General features: G+C 38.0%; 1 protein-coding gene and 1 long non-coding RNA gene across 3 annotated transcripts in view; one reads left to right on the plus strand and one right to left on the minus strand.

Moving 5' to 3' along the window:
- Positions 1-375: 375 nt before the first annotated feature.
- LOC139033151 (uncharacterized) lies at positions 376-822 on the minus strand. The gene is made up of 2 exons (XR_011485762.1): positions 735-822; positions 376-645 (listed from the first exon to the last, which is right to left on the minus strand). It is a non-coding gene; the product is annotated as an uncharacterized lncRNA (long non-coding RNA).
- A 35-nt stretch (positions 823-857) lies between these two features.
- Positions 858-20,770, plus strand: part of YIPF6 (Yip1 domain family member 6) — a 33,492-nt gene continuing 13,579 nt past the window's right edge. For both annotated transcript variants that reach the window (XM_020876588.2, XM_070461918.1), the window contains exons 1-3: positions 858-1,004; positions 18,538-18,666; positions 19,691-19,769. In XM_020876588.2, coding sequence (XP_020732247.1) covers positions 948-1,004; positions 18,538-18,666; positions 19,691-19,769 — 265 coding nt within the window. In that variant the 5' untranslated portion in view covers positions 858-947. The remainder of the gene's footprint in view (positions 1,005-18,537; positions 18,667-19,690; positions 19,770-20,770) is intronic.

The raw sequence follows: 20,770 nt of genomic DNA on the forward strand, positions 1-20,770 counted from the left end.
TTGCCCAAGTACTGAAAATGTGCTTGGTCCTACAAGGTGAATTATAAGAATATTTAAACAAAACAGAACAACACACACACCCCTCATTAGTTTGGGAATTTCATCACACTACAGCCACATTCTTTTATGTTTACTACTTGTGTGCTTTCCTAGATGGCCCCCCCAAAATAAAACTCCCTATTTCACATCATCCCCTACCCTGTTTGTTAAAAGTGGAAAACTAGTATTTACTTGCCCCAAGAGGCACTCTAGCGTATTGCTCACATCAACAATGGATGCCTGATCTCATTTTAGCCTGGGGCGAGGTGAACTGGAGTCTGAAACACTGAGAAAATCCCGAGATGAGACAGAAAAAGAGATAGGGACATGTAGGTGTATTCTTTAAAAAGTTACTTTAATATTCACCCTCTTTCAGCCTGGAACATCTTCAGTATTTGCCCCAGATCGCTTAGGGCCAACAGTAGAAGGAGCAGTTGGTAGGGAAAGCTTCATCCTTTTATTCAGCAGCTGGGAAACAGCCGCCCAGCCGCTGGGGGAGGGGCAGGGTTTTTCCCTAAAGTGCAGTTGTGGTGTGAGGTTGGGGGCGGCACACCGAGCCTCCGCCTGAGAGCCGGAAGCAGGCGCTGGAGGGGGAGTGGCGCTGAGCTGGGGGAGGAGTGAGAGAAGGAAGCAGCAGTCTTTTGGCATACGGAGCCAGCTGAAAATCAGGGTTGAATGTTAAAAAGGGAGCGTACTTAGCGACACTCTTGGCCCCGAAGAATGGAACTGAGGCGACACGAACCGCCTGTCCGACACCCAGAAGACGAGAGACCAGTGCCAGGGCCGTCAGCAGCTGTTAGGCGCTTTTTGGTGACGCAGCCGCCGCGCGCAGACTTGGTGACGGGCCACGGAATTCCACGTCTCAGGTTCCGCAAAGGCCTGTGGGAGCGACCGGTAGGAGGGCCAGGATGGCAGAAGCGGTGGAGTCTCCAGGAGACCCGGGAACAACAACGCCCAGGCCCCTGGTGAGCTTGGGATCTGCGACAAAGGGGACCGAGGGTGAGGCAAAGTGCCCCTTAAGGAAGTAGGATGACGGGCTTGTACTTGAGAGTACTGCAATTCTTCCTCCCGACAGGCCCTTCGTGTATCAGATGCCAGATCCAGTCCCAACCCTCTACCTGTTCTTTGGGCTAACTGCCCCCCCATCCCCCTCGCCGCCGCCCCTCTCCTTCTTTACACGCCTTCTTGTGAAACTCTCATTCACTTTCCTTTCGCAGGCTCTCACCACTTGTCCTCCTCCCCTTCATTTTGTTAAATGCTGAGCTTTAGGCGATTTAAGTATTTGCATCTGCTGTCCCCTATTTTATCGAGACTTGTCACTAGTCCTCGATGGAGTAGCAGCATTCTAAGATTAATGAGAGATTGATTCTCATGGGACATTATAACTTGATTATTTATTTGCTCAATGAACCCCAATCGTCCTGTTTTAATCCCTACCCTCCCTTGTCACAGCTCCTTGCAGTCCTCTTCATGATGATCTCTTGCGCCTGTCTTTGCAGAGGACAGAATTTCTATTGCAAGTACTACAAGTCCAAAGCCTGGACATGTATTTAAGAACACAGGGTTTGGAGTTAAAGTTACTTGGCCTGGAATCACCCATTCTGGCACTTGTGTGAATTTGGGCAAGTCATTTAATGGAGAGTATTTCTTCATGTGTAAAATGGAGATAAAAATACCTGCCTCAAAGTGTTTTTAGGAAGTTGAAATGACATAATTTATGTGAAGTGTCTAATAAAGTTAGTACCATAACTGAGTAGTGTCAACTCAACATTCTACCCCCCATCCCACCTCCCAAACAACGTTTAGTCATGTCCCAAATAGTGTTTATGAGTAGGTGCTCAATAAATGGTACATTCCTTTTCTCTTTTTTAAATTGTCAACATAGTAGAGGACTGACCTGGGAGTCAGGTGAAACTGATTCTGGTTATGGTTCTGCTTACTAGCTTTATTTGTTCATCTCTTCATTCTTTTGACAAATATTTATTGAGCATCCACTATGATCCAGGCACTCTTTTAGACATGGTGGATACAACAGTGAAAGAGAGTGAGTAGGTCCAAGTTCTCATGGAGTACTTGTGACCTTGAGGAAATCACTCTGAACCCGTTTTGCCTTTTGGAAAATGATAGTAAGTCACCACAGAGTCAGAGTACTGAATGAACTAATATAAGCATAGGGTATGGTATGCCATAGTTACAGGTGTTTAGATGTTTTTAGTTCCTGTTTTTCATCTAAACTGCCCCACTTCTCTTTTATGAAGCTTTCCCCCAATTAATTTTAGTGGTTCTGATTACTCATTACTCAGTATTTAATACACTTCTATTCAGCAGTGTTTGTTGAACTCCCACAAAGTGTAATACACTATGCTAGTTGCTTTAAGAAATACAAATGGCCTGTCCTTATGGTGCTTACAGTCTGATTTTAGACATAAGACAAACATACAATGCTAACATAAGACAGTATGTAAGAAAGTTACAAATAACATTTTAACATAATTTAAAAGATGCTATCATGTCTTGTTGAGGTGATGAAGCAGGCAACATGGTAGAAGTTATATTTGAGGGAGCTTCAAAGGATGGGTAGGATGTGAGCATAAGAGCTATGAATGATTGACTACCTGATATGTGCCAGGATTGTGCTAGACATCCTTTGCATATTTTATAAACTTTATAGCAACTATTTCAGTTAGGTGGTTTTTAGACTATGTTTTACTTGTACGTGAGGAGATGAGATTCAGAGAGATTTGATTTCCCTAGGGTGACCAGGCTGAAATTTGAACCTGGGTCTGCTTCTGAAACCAAGACTATTACTATTGATGCTACACAGACTCTCATCGAAGATACAGAGGTTAGGAGATACTAATGTATTTGTAGAACAACAGAGAGGTTACTTTAGTTGAAGCACAGGGAAGTATTAGAAAAGAAGCCTTAAAAGATAAAGCTACTGAAGTAGAGAAGCAGTATAGAACAGTGGCTTTGTGTGCTCTGGGAGTCAAATTGTCTAGGTTTGGTTCTATGCTCTGTTATTTAACTAGCTGTGGGATATTGGGGAAATTACCAAAATCTCTCCATGTCTCAGTTTCCCTATCTGTAAAATGGAGATAAAGTAATACAGGGTTGTTCTGTGGATTGAATAAGTTAATACACATAAAACACTTAGTAGAGTGCCTGGCACATAATAATCATGCAATAAGTGTTATTTCCTTTTATTGATTACTATGCTGGGAGGTTTAACAGGCAATGAGTCAGTGGAAATTTTTGAGGAGGGAAGGGTTTTAAATCATGAATTTGACAGCATAACAAAGAAAAAGTTACCATGGGAAATGTGTGGAATCTAGAATACCAGTGCAATTGTTGCAGTAGTTCTGGGATGAAGTGATGGCTACCTGGATTATAGCAGCGGTAGATGTGAAGATTTGAGAAAGGCAGAATCCTCGAGGATTTGCAGTGCTAGGGAGAATGTGTCTTAGTGTTTTTCAAACTTTAACATGCTAGCAATCATCTAGGGAATCTTATTAAATTGCAGATTCTCTTTTAGTAGGTCTGAGATGAGGCCTAAGATTCTGCGTTTCTAATAAGCTCCCAGATGGTGCTGCTGCTCCCAATATCACATTTTGAAAAACAAGACTATAGATAAATGGGAGGAAAGTGATACCCTAAACAGAAATACAGAAGAGGATGAGGGCCTTAAATGTTGATTCATTCACTTTTGGAAGTGTTTAGTTCCAGATATTGGCAGACCATCCAATAGATATCCAGCAGGTAGTTGGACACTAAAATCTGGACTTCAGGGCTCACAAGAGGTCAGGACTAGAGAGACTGATTTGGAATCATCTGTATAGAGTTGAGAATATAGAATCTTGGGTAATGCTTATCTATTGCCTATCTGTTTAAGGAGCAGAAAAAAGAGCCATAATAATCACTGTAGCCTAGGGTCTGGAAGGATGTTGGTCCCAGGTGGACCATGCCACTAAGCCCCTTTCCGCCTACTTGGACCAAGTTGTTTCCTGCTTGATTTCATCCGCCCCAGCCCACTTGTTGACCTTGTTGACTTCTTTTTCTCTTCAGAATTTTGTCCAGTAGTATGACCCATCTCCTCCCAACTGCTTTCTTAAGGCTGCAGTCCCCACATTTATTGTGTGTTTTTGGCCCTGCCTTTACTTGCTCCCCTCATTGGCCCAAGCCAGGCAGCAAAGTGTGCACATGTGTTTATACACATATGTATGTATGTGCACAAGCCTGCCAGCACAGAGGAAGGGGAAGGACCTGAGGTCCAAGTCACCTTTCATCCTCACCAAGGGGCTAGTCAGAGAGCAAGGTCCGGTAGCTGGGGGCCTGGTAGCACTGTCTCATATGGGGCTGGAGAGCTTCATATCCTGGCTCAGTTCACTGAGCAATGTTACTGATTTGCTGGAGAAGAGATATTGAGGAAGGGTTGGGATGAGGGGTGAGTGGAAATCACATGGCACTTTTGTGACTACAGTCACTTCCAAAACCAAGTAACTGGAGTTAGGCCAAACTTCCCCAGTTAAGGGCCCAGTCTTCCAAAAGATTGGCCACTTCGTATACCAGCCACAGGTTTGGAGGTTCCCAGGACCACCCTCACTTCTGAACTACTGCCTACAAGTTCAAGGGTTCCTATGGTCAGGCTCTGTAATTCACTAGAATGACTCACAGAACTCAGGACAATGGTATACTTAAAATTACACTTTTATTACAGCAAAACGGTACAATCCAAACCAGCAAGAGATGGGGATGTGTAGGTTGAGGTCTGAGATAGTTTGTAACACAAAGCTTCCTTGTCTTCTCTCTGGGGAGTAAAGGCAGGACCTTGTCACCCTCCTGATACGTTGATGTATGACAGACAGTAGGTAGAATATTGCCAACCAGGGAAGCTCACCCACATACCTAGAGTTTTTATTGAGGTTTCATTACATAGGTGTGATTGACTGGATCGTTTTTTCTTCCACTCCCAAGAGACCAGGTTTGTATCACAGTACTCAAGTGAAGCCGCTCAGTCGTGTCCAACTCTTTGTGACCCCATGGACTGAAGCCTACCAGGCTCCTCAATCCATGGAATTTTCCAGGCAAGAGTACTGGAGTGGGTTGCCATTTCCTTCTCCAGGGGATCTTCCCAACCCAGGGATCGAACCCAGGTCTCCCACATTACAGGCAGACACTTTACCATCTCAGCCACCAGGGAAGTCCTCACAGTACTCAAACTTAACCTCAGTCCTCTAATCTTACATTTGATCTTTTAGGAGTGGTTAGCCCCTATGCTGAGTCATCCATTAGCATAAAGTAAGGATCTACCAGGACTCACTTGTTAGCTAAACCGTTAAGGCTCATTATGAATAACGAAAACATTACTATCCTTTAGGAAAACCCAAGAGTTTAGAGTCTGCCTTCCAGGAACAGGAAACAAAGGTTAGCCAAATACTTTATTCTACAACAGTGACAGAACCTGAATTGACTCCCTGGGACCCTGAGCTCCTAATGTTTATTTAGTCCTTGCTGTGAGCCTGCTACTTAAGTGCTTTACTTCTATTAGTGTATTTCTTCCTCAGGACAACCTTGTGATGATGGTACCATAATCTCAATTTTACAGATGAGGAAACTGAGGCACAGAGAGGAAAAGGAACCTGCTCATTGTCACACGGGTAGTAAATGAAGAAGTTAGGATTTGAACTCTTGCAGCCTCCAGGAGAATTGCACCCTTAACCAAGTCTGTCCACATGCCACATGTTGAGCATTGATTTTGTGCTAGATGACTTGCAGGTGTTACCTAATTCTTATAGCAATGTTGTTTCCAAGGAAGGGCCATTCGGCTTCAAAGCCCATTCGTTCTGCTCTGCCCTGCCTACCCTAGCTGTAGCAGGCAACAAGAAAACTCAAAACACGAAATCCTGGAGTTTGAAAGGACGGTGTCATAGTAGTGAAGAGAGAATAATGACTTCAAAATGGGGTGGTTTACACATTAAGTGCTGAAGAATATTCAGAAGACGAAACTGAGAAAGGATTCTTATATTTCCCTTTTTTTAATTGCAGATTTTGTTTATTTATTTATTTTGGCCACAACCTGTAGTGTGTAGAATCTTAGTTCCCTGACCAGGGATCAAATCCATGCCTCATGCATTGGAAGCACAGAGTCCTCTTGACTGCCAGGGAAATCCCAGGATTCATATACTTCTTGATTGTGAGGTCACTATTAGCAGTGTCACTAAAGTTATGGGAAGACCAGTACAGATTACAAAGGATTAAGCAAGTAAGAGTGAAGAGCAGTTTGATCAGAGAAGAGGAGAGGAAGGAGAGCAGTTTGAGGTGCTAACAGAAGCAAGAAAGTGAAATATTTTACCATTTTATTATGTGAGCTTTCATATATTTACTTTTATTTTTAAAAATGTTTATTTGCTTACTTATTTGTTTATTTGGCTGTGACAGGTCTTAGTTGTGGCATGTGGGATCTAATTCCCTGACCAGGAATGGAATGCTGGGTTCCCTATTTGGGGAGTCTTAGCCACTGGACCACCAGGAGAGTTCCTCAAACATTTAAATAAAATAAAGAGTAGTATAATAAATCTCATATAACTTTCAGCATTCTGCTATTATTTCATTTATTCCTTTACCATATTTTTTCTAAAATAACCTTTTTATTTTGAGCTAATTTTAGACATAGAAAAATTGCAAAAATGGCACAGAGAGTTCCTGTATACCCCTCACTCAGCTTCCTCTAGTGGTAACATTGTATATAACCATAGTACAAAGATCAGAACCAGGAAGCTAATGTTTATACAACACTATTAAACTATAGTTCTTATTTGAATTTTATCAGGATTTCCACAAATGCCCTTTTTTGTTCCAGGATCTTGTCCAGGATCTCACATTGCATTTAATTGTTATTTTTCTTTAGTTTTCTTCAGTTTGTAATGGTTCTTCAGTATTTCCTTGTCTTTCATGATCTTTTATGAGTATTTTAAAGCAAATCCCAGATGTATCCCTTTACCCATAAATACTTCAGTATGTTTCTCTAATAGGTAAGGACTGTTTGTTTTCTTTGGTTATCACACATAACATAATAATAATCACTCCTTAATATCATCTAATCTCAGTTAACCTACCAACTTTCTAAAAAAAAAATGTGTTTTTACAATTTGTGCAAATCAGGATCCAAACAAGGTCAAATTGCATTTGAATAATAAATCTCTTTTAATATATGTGTCCTCTTTTTGATGTAATGTATTTGTTTAAAGTCATTTGTCTTATAGAATTCTCCACTTTCTGTATTTGGCCTATTGTATCCTTGTGTTTTTAGTAGGTGCCTCTGTCCACATATTTCCTGTAAACTCTTAAGATCTAGAGATTTGTTTATATTTAGGTTCATTTTGGCTTGGGTAGGGGAGGCAGAAAGAAAAACAAACTTAGGTGGCCCCTAAAATTAGGATTTTTTTGTTTATTTTTTAACTTTCTGTTGAGAAAAGCTTCAAACATACACAAAAGTAGAATAGTAAAGTGCACTCTTGTGTACCCAACCTTCAATAATAATTATTAGTTTATGGCCAGTCTTCTTTCTTCTGTAGCCCTACCCACCTCCCTTCTATACTACTTTAAAACAAATCCCAAGCATCGTTACATTAATAAATATTTAATATGTATCTTTAAAAGATAAGAATTCTGTTTTTAAAGAACATAACCACAATATCATTAGCACATGTAAAAAATCAGTACTTCCCTAATATCAAATATCTTGTCAGTGTTCAAACTTCCAGCTCTCTCCTAAATGTTGTATTTTTAGAATTTAAAATCTGACCCACCACCTATTTTTATAAATAAAGCTTCATTGGAACACAGCTGCACTTCATTTTTTTATGTATTGTCTTGACTTCTTTCATGCTACAGAAGCAGAGTTGAGTAGTTCCAACAGAAACCATTTAGCTCTCAAAACCTAAAATATTTACATTTGGATCTTTCATAGAAAAAGTTTGGTGACCTCTGCTTTAGGCAGTTATCTTTTAGAATGATTAAAAATAAGAAACAATGCATTTTATATTGACTTTCATTTAAACTGCTTCTGGAGATCTTCATTTCCTTGTGGAAATACAAACCTTCTTCTAATATCATATTCCTTTCTGAAGATTATTGTTTAACATTTCTTGGAATGCATGTTTCAGCTTTTTGCTCATCTGAGAAAAGTCATTATTTTGCTGCCCTTTTTTGGGAGGGGGTTATTGTAAGACTTTTATTCAGCAAAGATAGTGTTACCTTGAGAGTTGGTTAGAATATGTTTTAAGTGTATAAAGTCATAATTCATGTTTTGATACTGTTAAACTTTAATTTTATTTCATTTTATTTTAGGGAGCAGGAGAGGTTTACAGTTTTCTTTGAGAACAGGGAAAGCAGTTATCCCTCATCCAAGGCAGGAAATAGTCAATTATTGCTTTACGGCAGCATTGTCGTTTCAAAGTTAGAACTAGTCCCTCTTTAAATGGCTTTTTAATTCAATCAATGTTACTCCAGTATAATGCCTGTTCAGTAAAAATCACCCATTTTAAGTATGTAGATGGTTTTCAAAACATACTTGTTTCTGAGATCATACTGGGAGAATGAATAAAAGTGTTTGGAGTTTGCAGTCCTGAGAAGCATCTTTGTTATCTGTGATTCTGGTTCCTTTGCATGGCAAAATCACATATGCCTGAAAAGACAGCTGTCATTTCAACTTTCACTGATGTCCTGTTACTTGGGACAGGACATCAAAAACAGGAAGTCAAGGATATTCTGGAAGGCTCCAAGTTTCTGGGCCTTTGAGTTTAGTATGGATGACCTCAGGGCCTTTTCCCTCTGCTCCATTTTTTTTCCTCTTTCTGGAGGAGAGGCCAAAGGCACAGGCAGATATGTCTTGCATAGAGCCCTTAGTCCATGGATGTGGCTGGTGGTCTCCTATGAACCTGAAACATGTATTACCTTTCATTTTTAATAGCTATTCTTGTTTTTTGAATTGTGGGTTGAAAGTTTTATTCATTCAGCACTCTAAAGGTGTGTTTGTCTTCTTTCTTGCATTGTTTTGAGTGAGATGTCTATTGTGTCTTTCTCTTGATCGCAATGTCTTTTTTTTTTCTGGTTACCTCTAAGGTTTTCCTCTTTATCTTTGGTTTTCAGTAGTGTGAATGTGTCTAGGTTTGTGGATTTTTGCTTTTGTTTTGTCTTTAGGTATTTATCTTGATTGGGGTTTTCTGGACTTGGATCTATCATTTGAGGTCTTCGTCATTCTGGAAAACAATTCAACCTTTACCTTTTCAGATATGTTTTCAGATCCATTATCTCTCTCGTGGGATTTCAATAATATACAAATTAGATTAATATCAACCCCACAGTTCTTGCATGCTGTATTCTGTTTGGGGTGGTCTTATGTTTTTTTTCCTGTTTTATTGAAATATTGACATATAACATTGTATAAATTTAAGGTATACAATAGAATGACTTGATATATGTTTTTTTTTTCTTTTCCAGCTCTTGTTTCTGTTTAGATAATTTTCACTGACCTATCACTGATTTCTTTATTTGACCTTGTTGAGTCTGTTACTGTGTTCTTTTATTTCTAGCATTGCCATTTGACTCTTACAGAAATGGTAGGGACCTAACAGAAGCAAAAGATATTAAGAAGAGGTGGCAAGAATACACAGGAGAAATTTACAAAAAAGATCTTCACGACCCAGATAATAATGATGGTGTGATCACTCACTTAGAGCCAGACATCCTGGAATGTGAAGTCAAGTGGGCCTTAGGAAGTATCACTATGAACAAAGCTAGTGGAGGTGATGAAATTCCAGTTGAGCTTTTTCAAATCCTGAAAGATGATGCTGTGAAAGTGCTGCACTAAATATGCCAGCAAATTTGGAAAACTCAGCAGTGGCCACAGGACTGGAAAAGTTCAGTTTTCATTCCAGCCCCAGAGAAAGGAAATGTCAAAGAATGCTCAAACTACCACATAATTGCACTCATCTCACACACCAGCAAAGTAATGCTCAAAATTCTCCAAGCCAGGCTTCAGCAATATGTGAACCGTGAACTTCCACATGTGCAAGCTGGTTTTAGAAAAGGCAGAGGAACCAGAGATCAAATTGCCAACATCCGCCCGATCATCAAAAAAGCAAGAGAGTTCCAGAAAAACATCTATTTCTGCTTTATTGACTATGCCAAAGCCTTTGACTGTGTGGATCACAATAAACTGTGGAAAATTCTGGAAGAGATGGGAATACCAGACCACCTGATGTGCCTCTTGAGAAGCCTGTATGCAGGTCAGGAAGCAACAGTTAGAACTGGACATGGACCAACAGACTGGTTCCAAATAGGAAAAGGAAGTACATCAAGGCTGTATATTGTCACCCTGCTTATTTAACTTATATGCAGAGTACATCATAAGAAATGCTGGGCTGGAAGAAGCACAGTCAGGAATCAAGATTGCCGGGAGAAAGATCAATAACCTCAGATATGCAGATGACACCACCCTTATGGTAGAAAGTGAAGAAGAACTAAAGAGTTTCTTGATAAAAGTGAAAGAGGAGAGTGAAAAAGTTGGCTTAAAGCTCAACATTCAGAAAACTAAGATCATGGCATCTGGTCCCATCACTTCATGAGAAATAGATGGAGAAACAGTGGAAACAGTGGCTGACTTTATTTTTCTAGGCTCCAAAATCACTGCAGGATGGTAATTGCAGCAATGAAATTAAAAAACACTTATTCCTTGGGAGGAAAGTTATGACCAACCTAGATAACATATTAAAAAGCAGAGACATTACTTTGCCAACAAAGGTCCATCTAGTCAAGGCTATGGTTTTTCCAGTGGTCATGGTATGGATGTGAGAGTTGGACTATAAAGAAAGCTGAGTGCCATCTGTGTTGCCCAGTGTTGTTCTCATGCTTTGCTGCAGATGAGCCAGTGTTCATGTCCCATCTCCTTGGAAGTGCCTGTCTTTGCTTAGATTTCTTTCATGCTACTTAGTTGCCCTAAAACTTCAGCTCAGATGGGTTCAAGGAAAATTATGATTTTGTAATTAATCTGGCTTTTTCTCATTGTTCTAGTGGATGGAATGCTTATTCCAGCTTTCTATATCCTGATTAGAAATCAAACTACAGTGTTGTAAGCTCACTTGGGATAGTTGCTCTTTGTGTGGCTATGTATTTAATTTATCAGGTTCATTGTTCCATTTTTCTTTCAGTTTTAGGGACTACTTTTAAATTTTAATTTTGTTTAATAATTTTGTGAAGTAGCTATATGATTTCAAGTCATAAATACAGAACAGTGTGTATTCTAAGAAGCCTAACTTGTCTCCTTGTTTCCTCCACCTTTTCCCCTCCTTTCTGAAATAGGAAGCTTTAAAAAAAAATCTATAAATACTACTTACATTACATGTGACTTAAGTCACTTTGTGTGTTCATGCTCAGTCTCTCAGTCATTCTGACTCGTTGTGATCCCATGGACTGTAGCCTACCAAGCTCCTCTGTCCATGAGTTTCTCCAGGTGAGAATACTGGAGTGGGTTGCCATTTCCTCCTTCAAGGGATCTTTCCAACCCAGGGATTAAACCCAGATCTCTTGCATTGTAGGCGGATTCTTTACCGTCTGAGCCACGAGGGAAGACTATACTTTAAGGGATCATTTCTAAGTCATGTTACATGATTTATTTCTTATTTTTAAAAGGTAACATTCAGATATGTGTGTGTGTATGTATCCCTTCCTTTCTTAGATGTAGCATGTATACAAACTTTTCTTCACGTTCTTCTTTAACACGCCATAATATTGAGGTGGTGAAAAAGTTTGTTTGGTTTTATCTGTAAAATGGCCCCAAGGAGTGCTTCATTGTCTTTTTTCATTTTTATTTTTTTAATTATGAAAGTATGATAACACATTTATAGGAGACTTGGAAAATACAGAACAAGGTGGCATATAGTTCCACTGTATATTACAATTATTTTTAAGTAAACTACAATTTTTATTTGGAGTTTCAATATCAAACTCTCAAAAATTAAAAAACGAATGTAAGAGAATTAGAAGGATATAGTAGATCTGAAAAGTACTGTGAACCAGTTCACACAACAGTAGGATACAAATTCTATTCACATTCCCATAGACTGTAGACTCAGAGACACTGGAACATATCAGGGACATAAAGTGCAAAATTTTCATGGTCTAAAGGTATTGAAATTATACAGAATCTGTTCTCTTGTGCTCCCTTAGTTGTGGCTGACTCTTTGCAACCCTATGGACTCTCCAGGCTCCTCTGTCCATGGAATTTTCCAGGCAAGAGTACTGGAGTGGGTTGCCATTTTCATTCACTGTGGAATTATGTTAGAAATCAATATCAAAGGATATTTGAAAATAATCCACATTTTTCAAGTGCATTGTGACATTTACCAAGAGAGATTACTTAGACTTAGCCATCAAAAGATTCAATAAGGTTAGACTGAAAAAAAAGAAAAACAGAGAGGATGATTGCTGAGAAGAAATGCTTAGTTGTCTTTAACTTCATTTGAACCAATTTTGTTAGCTTGTGACTGCTGTCGTATCACATTCATTTTGTAAAAACTTACCAAAATGGTGAATTTTTGTATAGCCATTTTAATAATTGAAGATGGGAGGGAAAAAGCAACATTTTTGGCATATCATTCTTTATTATTTCAAGAAGGGTAAAAACACAACTGAAACACAAAAAGATTTGTGCCATATATGGAGAAAGTGCTGTGACTGATAGAACACGTCAAAAGTGGTTTGGGAAGTTTCGTGCGCTGGTTGATGCTCCATGGTTGGGTAGAACATTTGAAGTCAAAAGTGATCAAATCAAGACATTAATTGAGAGCAATCAAAGTTATATTATCAGGTGGGAAAGCACTGACCTACTCTAAATATTCATATCAAGCATTGAAAATCATTTCCACCAGCTTGGTTATGTTAATTTATGTTTGGGTTCCACATAAGTTAAGCAGAAAAAAACCCCAAACTTGTTGACCATATTTCCACATGTGATTGTCTACTAAAACATAATGAAAACATTCCATTTTTAAAAACAAATTTTGACAAACTATTAGCCAGACTCATCAAGAAACAAAGGGAGAAAAATCAAATCAACAAAATTAGAAATGAAAATGGGGAGATCTCAACAGACAACACAGAAATTCAAAGGATCATAAGAGACTACCACCAGCAGCTATATGCCAATAAAATGGACAACTTGGAAGAAATGGACAAATTCTTAGAAAAGTATAACTTTCCAAAACTGAACCAGGAAGAAATAGAAGGTCTTAACAGACCCATCACAAGCACGGAAATTAAAACTGTAATCAGAAATCTTCCAGCAAACAAAAGCCCAGGACCGGATGGCTTCACAGCTGAATTCTACCAAAAATTTAGAGAAGAGCTAACACCTATCTTACTCAAACTCTTCCAGAAAATTGCAGAAGGTAAACTTCCAAACTCATTCTATGAGGCCACCATCACCCTAATACCAAAACCAGACAAAGATGCCACAAAAAAAGAAAACTACAGGCCAATATCACTGATGAACATAGATGCAAAAATCCTTAACAAAATTCTCTTAGAAAAGTATAACTTTCTAAAACTGAACCAGGAAGAAATAGAAGATCTTAACAGACCCATCACAAGCACGGAAATTGAAACTGTAATCAGAAATCTTCCAGCAAACAAAAGCCCAGGACCAGATGGCTTCACAGCTGAATTCAACCAAAAATTTAGAGAAGAGCTAACACCTATCTTACTCAAACTCTTCCAGAAAATTGCAGAAGAAGGTAAACTTCCAAACTCATTCTATGAGGCCACCATCACCCTAATACCAAAACCAGGCAAAGATGCCACAAAAAAGGAAAACTACAGGCCAATATCACTGATGAACATAGATGCAAAAATCCTTAACAAAATTCTAGCAAACAGAATCCAACAACATATTAAAAAGATCATACATCATGACCAAGTGGGCTTTATCCCAGGAATGCAAGGATTCCTTAACATCTGCAAATCAATCAATGTAATACACCACAAATTGAAAGATAAAAACCATATGATTATCTCAATAGATGCAGAAAAAGCCTTTGACAAAATTCAACATCCATTTATGATAAAGACTCTCCAGAAAGCAGGAATAGAAGGAACATACCTCAACATAATAAAAGCTATCTATGACAAACCCACAGCAAACATTATCCTCAATGGTGAAAAATTGGAAGCATTTGCCCTAAAATCAGGAACAAGACTAGGGTGCCCACACTCACCACTACTATTCAACATAGTTTTGGAAGTTTTGGCCATAGCAATCAGAGCAGAAAAAGAAATAAAAGGAATCCAGATTGGAAAATAAGAAGTGAAACTCTCACTGTTTGCAGATGACATGATCCTCTACATAGAAAACCCTAAAGACTCTACCAGAAAATGACTAGAGCTAATCAACGAATATAGTAAAGTTGCAGGATATAAAATTACCACACAGAAATCCCTTGCATTCCTATACACTAACAATGAGAAAACAGAAAGAGAAATTAAGGAAACAATTCCATTCACCATTGCAATGAAAAGAGTAAAATACTTAGGAGTATATCTACCTAAAGACACAAAAGACCTATATATAGAAAATTATAAAACACTGATGAAAGAAATCAAAGGGGACACAAATAGATGGAGAAATATACCGTGTTCATGGATTGAAAGAATCAGTATAGTGAACATGAGTATACTACCCAAAGGAATCTATAGATTCAGCTATCCCTATCAAGCTACCAATGCTATTTTTCACAAAACTAGAACAAATAATTTCACAATTTGTATGGAAATACAAAAAAACCTCAAATAGCCAAAGCAATCTTGAGAAAGAAGAATGGAACTGGAGGAATCAACCTACCTGACTTCAGGCTATCCTACATAGCAACAGTCATCAAGACAGTGTGGTCCTGGCACAAAGACAGAAACATAGATCAATGGAACAAAATAGAAATCCCAGAGATAAATCCACATACCTATGGACACCTTATCTTTGACAAAGGAGGCAAGAATATACAATGGAGAAAAGACAACCTCTTTAATAAGTGGTGCTAGGAAAACTGGTCAACCACTTGTAAAAGAATGAAGCTAGAACACTTTCTGACAGCATACACAAAAATAAACTCAAAATGGATTAAAGATCTAAATGTAAGACCAGAGGAAAACATAGGCAAAACACTCTCTGACATAAATCACAGCAAGATCCTCTATGACCCACCTCCCAGAATATTGGTAATAAAAGCAAAAATAAATAAATGGGACCTAATGAAACTTAAAAGATTTGCACAACAAAGGAAACTATAAGCAAGGTGAAAAGACAGCCTTCAGAATTGGAGAAAATAATAGCAAACAAAGCAACAGACAAAGGATTAATCTCAAAAATATACAAGCAACTCCTGCAGCTCAATTCCAGAAACGTCCATAAATGTCCCAGTCAAAAAGTGGGCCAAAGAACTAAACAGACATTTCTCCAAAGAAGACGTACAGATGGCTGACCAACACATGAAAAATGTGCAACATCACTCATTATTAGAGAAATGCAAATCAAAACCACAATGAGGTGCCATCTCATGCCAGTCAGAATGGCAGCTATCCAAAAGTCTGCAAGCAATAAATGCTGGAGAGGGTGCGGAGAAAAGCAAACCCTCTTACACTGTTAGTGGGAATGCAAACTAGTACAGCCACTATGGAGAACAGTGTGGAGATTCCTTAAAAATCTGGAAATAGAACTGCCATATGACCCAGCAATCCCACTCCTGGGCATACACACCGAGGAAACCAGATCTGAAAGAGACACGTGTACCCCAATGTTCATCGCAACACTGTTTATCATAGCCAGGACATGGAAGCAACCTAGATGCCCATCCGCAGATTAATGGATAAGAAAGCTGTGGTACATATACACAATGGGATGTTACTCAGCCAGTAAAACTAATGCCTTTGAATCAGTTCTAATGAGGCGGATGAAATTGGAGCCCATTATACAGAGTGAAGTAAGCCAGAAAGATAAACACCAATACAGTACACTAACGCATATATATGGAATTTAGAAAGATGGTAACGATAACCCTTTATGCAAGACAGAAAAAGAGACACAGATGTATAGAACAGACTTTTGGACTCTGTGAGAGAAGGTGAGGGTGGGATGATCTGTGAGAATAGCATTGAAACATGTATATTATCAATTGTGAAATAGATCGCCAGTTCAGGTTTGATGCATGAGACAAGTACTCAGGGCTGGTGTACTAGGATGACCCAGAGGGATGGGATGGGGAGGGAGGTGGGATGGGGGTTCACGATGGGGAACACATGTAAATCCATGGCTGATTCATATCAATGTATGGCGAAAACCACTACAATACTGTAAAGTAATTAGCCTCCAACTAATATAAATGAAAAAATAAATAAAAAATAAAAAATTGTGTTGGGCAATGAAAAGTGGATACTGTGCAGCAGTGTGGAACAGAAGAGATCATGGGGCAAGTGAGATGAACCACCACCAACCACACCAAATGCATCTTCATCCAAAGAAGACAGTGTGTACATGGTGGGATTGGAAGGGAGTCCTCTATTATGAGCTCCTTGTGGAAAACCAACGGATTACTTCCAACAAGTACTGCTCCCAGTGAGACCAACTGAAAGCAGCACTTGGCGAAGTGTCCGGAATTAGTCAACAGAAAATGCATAATCTTCCTCAGGGTAACACAAGACCTCAGGTTTCTTTGATGACCTGACAAAAACATAATTGTTTGGCTGGGAATTTCTGATTCATCCATTGTATTCACCAGACATTGCACCTTCAGATTTCCATTTATTTTGGTCTTTATAAAATTCTCTTAATGGGAAAAAAATTCAATTCCCTAGGAGATTGTAAAAGGCACCTAGAATAGTTATTTGCTCAAAAAGATAAAAAGTTTTGGGAAGATGGAATTACGTAGTTGCCTGAAGAATCGCAGAAGGTAGTGGAACAAATGGTGAGTACGTTGTTCAGTAAAGTTCTTGGTGAAGATGAAAAATGTGTCTTTTATTTTTACTTTAAGACTGAAGGAACTTTTTGGCCAACCAGATGGTTCTTTAGAGATATCCTCATTCCTCTTACAGCTGCATAGCATTCCATTATGACATACCATGCTTTATTCAACTAATTCTCTGTTGATGGACATTTGGGCTATTCTCAGGGTTTTTGTTTTTTTGCTTTTACAGGTAGTATTGTAATGAGGAGCCTTGTATATATGTCTTTTTGTATATTTACCGCTTTAGACTCCTAAAAGTGGTGAGCAATCCATATGTAAATTTGCTAGATACTGCCAGATTCATCTTCAGTAGAGCCTAGTACCATTTTGCCTTCCCACCAACCATGAGTGCTCTTTCCCCTCAGCTTTACTTGCAGAGTGTGTTGTCAAACTTGGATTTTTGCCAGTCTAATGGGTGAAGAATTTTCAAGTACGTTTAATAAAACTGTGATCAAAAAGTTGTTTTTTTATAAATTTTTTGAACAACCTCATTCATTCTAGAATTTTACTGTACTGTTTTTCATTTACCTGCAACTGTTGTACACTAAACATTAGACCCATTGGACCAAGAGCCATATGAGTAGGGTTTGCTTCTGTTTTCTTAGAAACTTGAAGATTCTAGGGTTTCAATCGCAATAATCAAATTTGGCATATGAATGTAAGAGTTTAAAAGTTTGCAGTCTTGCAGTTCACTTTGGAAATGTTATTTGATCTGTGGTTGCCAATAATCTTGTTAAAAAACAAGATAAATAATGTGCTTTACTGTTTCTATGTTCTTCCCAATTTTCTTTTAGATTTTACATAATGTTCCTTCTTAGTCAGCAGAGGCCACTAGAGCTAACTAAAGAGCAGAAGTGTAAAAGAATCATGACAGTGCTAAGATGTGATCACTGAAAGGTCACTTTTTTTCAATAGTTCTACAATCTTACTAGCTATGTCCTGTTAAGATTTCATGCTTGAAAGAAACTATTTGAGGCCAAGAAAATATCTATTGTTGTTGTTTTAGTTGCTAAGTCTTGTCTGATTCTTTTGTGGCCCCGTGGACTGACCCCCTACCAGGTTCCTTTGTCCATGGGATTACTCAGGCAAGAATACTGGAATGGGTTGCCATTTCCTTCTCCAGGGTATCTTCCTGACTGAGGAATCAAACCTGTGTCTCCTGCATTGGCAGACAGATTCTTTACGTACTGCACCACTAGGAAAGCCCATAAAATATCTATGCCACTTGATAATTTTTTTCATCATATTTCATCTCCTTCTTTAAAAGAAACAAGTATTTGAGAATTTTAATTAACTGTATTGTTCAATGCTTGGTGAACTAACACCTTACTTTAAAAACTGTATAAAACCCTGTAAAAAGATATAGTCCTGCTCACTGAGAAATGATGTCTTTGGGGGAATCCTGCAGTATTTCACAGACTTTAAATTTTTTTTCCCTAACTCTTCTCAGTTTGCAGGCCTTTCTGATATATCTATCCCACAAGACATCCCTGTGGAAGGAGAAATCACCATTCCTGTGAGATCGCGCGTTCGGGAATTTGACAACTCCACATTAAATGAGTCTGTTCAGAATACCATTGTAAGTTAGATGAGTTGAAAGAATTTCTGTTCAGTGTCATACGCTAAATAACTAATAGCACTTTGTAATATTTTTGTTTGGTTCACTAATTTTCAGTGTATTTTATTTATTGAAATTTAAGATTCTCCCCTAGAGAATAATTTGGTACAGCCTTTTTGGAAATCAGTTTGGCTGTAATGGATATTAAAGAACTTAAAATGTTCACATTTTTTAAGGTGATAATTCTGTATAGTACAAGGAGAAAAAATTCAATACAGAGATAATTTTAAAAGAAAAATATTTATACAAAGATGTTTGTTACAGCAGTCTTTATAGTGGGGAAAAGTTGAACAGAAGAGTAATCGGCTAAGTAGATTATGTTACATCTATGTGATAGAATGGTAAACAACCATTAAAAATCATGTTTTCAAAGAGCTATTAATGACGTGAAGAAATTTCTAGGTGAAAAAATTAGGACAGAATTACCTCAACTATATTTTGAGACGTTAAATGACTGTTCCCTTCTTCAAATGTCTTGATTTTTTAAAATCTGACTTCTAGGATTCTTTTGCCAAAATGAATGGGAATGTTGAAAATTAATTGATTTTACATATTGTGAAGAGTGTGGTAGCTTAGGAGCAGGCCCTTTGGCTCTTGTGACCTTATCATGTGTGAACTGAAAGTTAGATGATGTGTTTTGCAGAACAGATTTTACTAGTGCTATTATTTTCATTTCTTTAAGTAGCATATTAGGAGGGCTATATTTCTCTTTTGCAGAGTTTAAAAAATCAAAATCAGCAGAACTAATGAATGTAGTAGAGTTAGATGTTGGCTTTAGGAGTTAAAGGAAAAGTTAATAGAAAAAGTAGTTAATACAAAAACCCCACCTCTCTGGTTTGAATGGTGAAGGAGTTAGGCTGGAGTTATGGCTCTAAAATTCAGTGAAGGGCTCCTAGGGGGATTGAAATTAAAAAATTGAGCAAATTGAAGGGGCTACTTAGCAGCCTTGGTTATTACAGTACAGCATATTGTTTTTATCTTTCAGATGCGTGATCTAAAAGCTGTTGGGAAAAAATTCATGCATGTTTTGTACCCAAGGAAAAGTAATACTCTTTTGAGAGATTGTAAGTATGTGTGGTTTTTGAGGCTTTGCTGTTTTTCATCATACCTTATCATAAGCATTTATAAGACTTTGTGGTAATAAAACTGATAACATTTCGCAGGATGAAAAATATGTAAATGAATATATTATAGATGAAGTTTTTGAACAAAGTTAAAAATTGAGGATGAAATTTCAGAGATTGGAAGATTTTGCTTAATATATTGTCTTCATCAATAAATATAGACTGTATATTTTCACCTGCTGTAATAGACACTGCAAAAAGTATTTCTGTAAATGGCAAACAAGTAGTGACTTTGTTCAGCCAAGAAACTTAAATGATCTCCAAGGGAAAGACAAAATATTAAAATGTTACATTAGAGTAATAGCTAATACCCACTAAGGATTAACAAGTTAATAGTACTTTATTGACATTTCTATTTTCAGAACGATCATTGTTGACTGGTTTAAGAGTTTCAAAACAGTTTTTGCAGAAAATTATGCTATTGTTTAGAATTTATTCTCAAAATTGTTAGACTTTTAGTTTTTTTTTCAAACATTCTTGGTTTTTCTTAGTACCATTTATCAAAAAAAATTACTCATTTGTTTGAGAATAGTAACAATGATGTTGGATATGCATGTACCTTCTATTTTGGCAGCATTTCTGCTGTAACATAGGGATGTCAAATATGTGGCAAATGTGCCATCACTGTGTGGTGATTGGCTGCAGTGTCAGAATACTTTTTTAGCAAAGTACATTGTGGGTTGAAGCTAACACATGATTTGCTACAGCTCGTATATAATGGAAAGAGCATGGACAAATCTGGGTTTTGAATAGTGATTCCGTCACTAGCTGTGTGATTTTGGATAGTGGTTCCATCACAAGCTGTGTGGTCCTGGATAAGACAGTTAACTTTTCTGAGGTTCAAGTTTCTTCCTCATAAAAGCTGTCTTATCCAATGAGATGCCACTTCAGATCCATTAGGATGGCTCTTTCAAAGAAATAGAGAATAACAAATATTGGTA

This window comes from Odocoileus virginianus, chromosome X, assembly GCF_023699985.2.
Source record: "Odocoileus virginianus isolate 20LAN1187 ecotype Illinois chromosome X, Ovbor_1.2, whole genome shotgun sequence".
Lineage (NCBI taxonomy): Eukaryota > Metazoa > Chordata > Mammalia > Artiodactyla > Cervidae > Odocoileus > Odocoileus virginianus.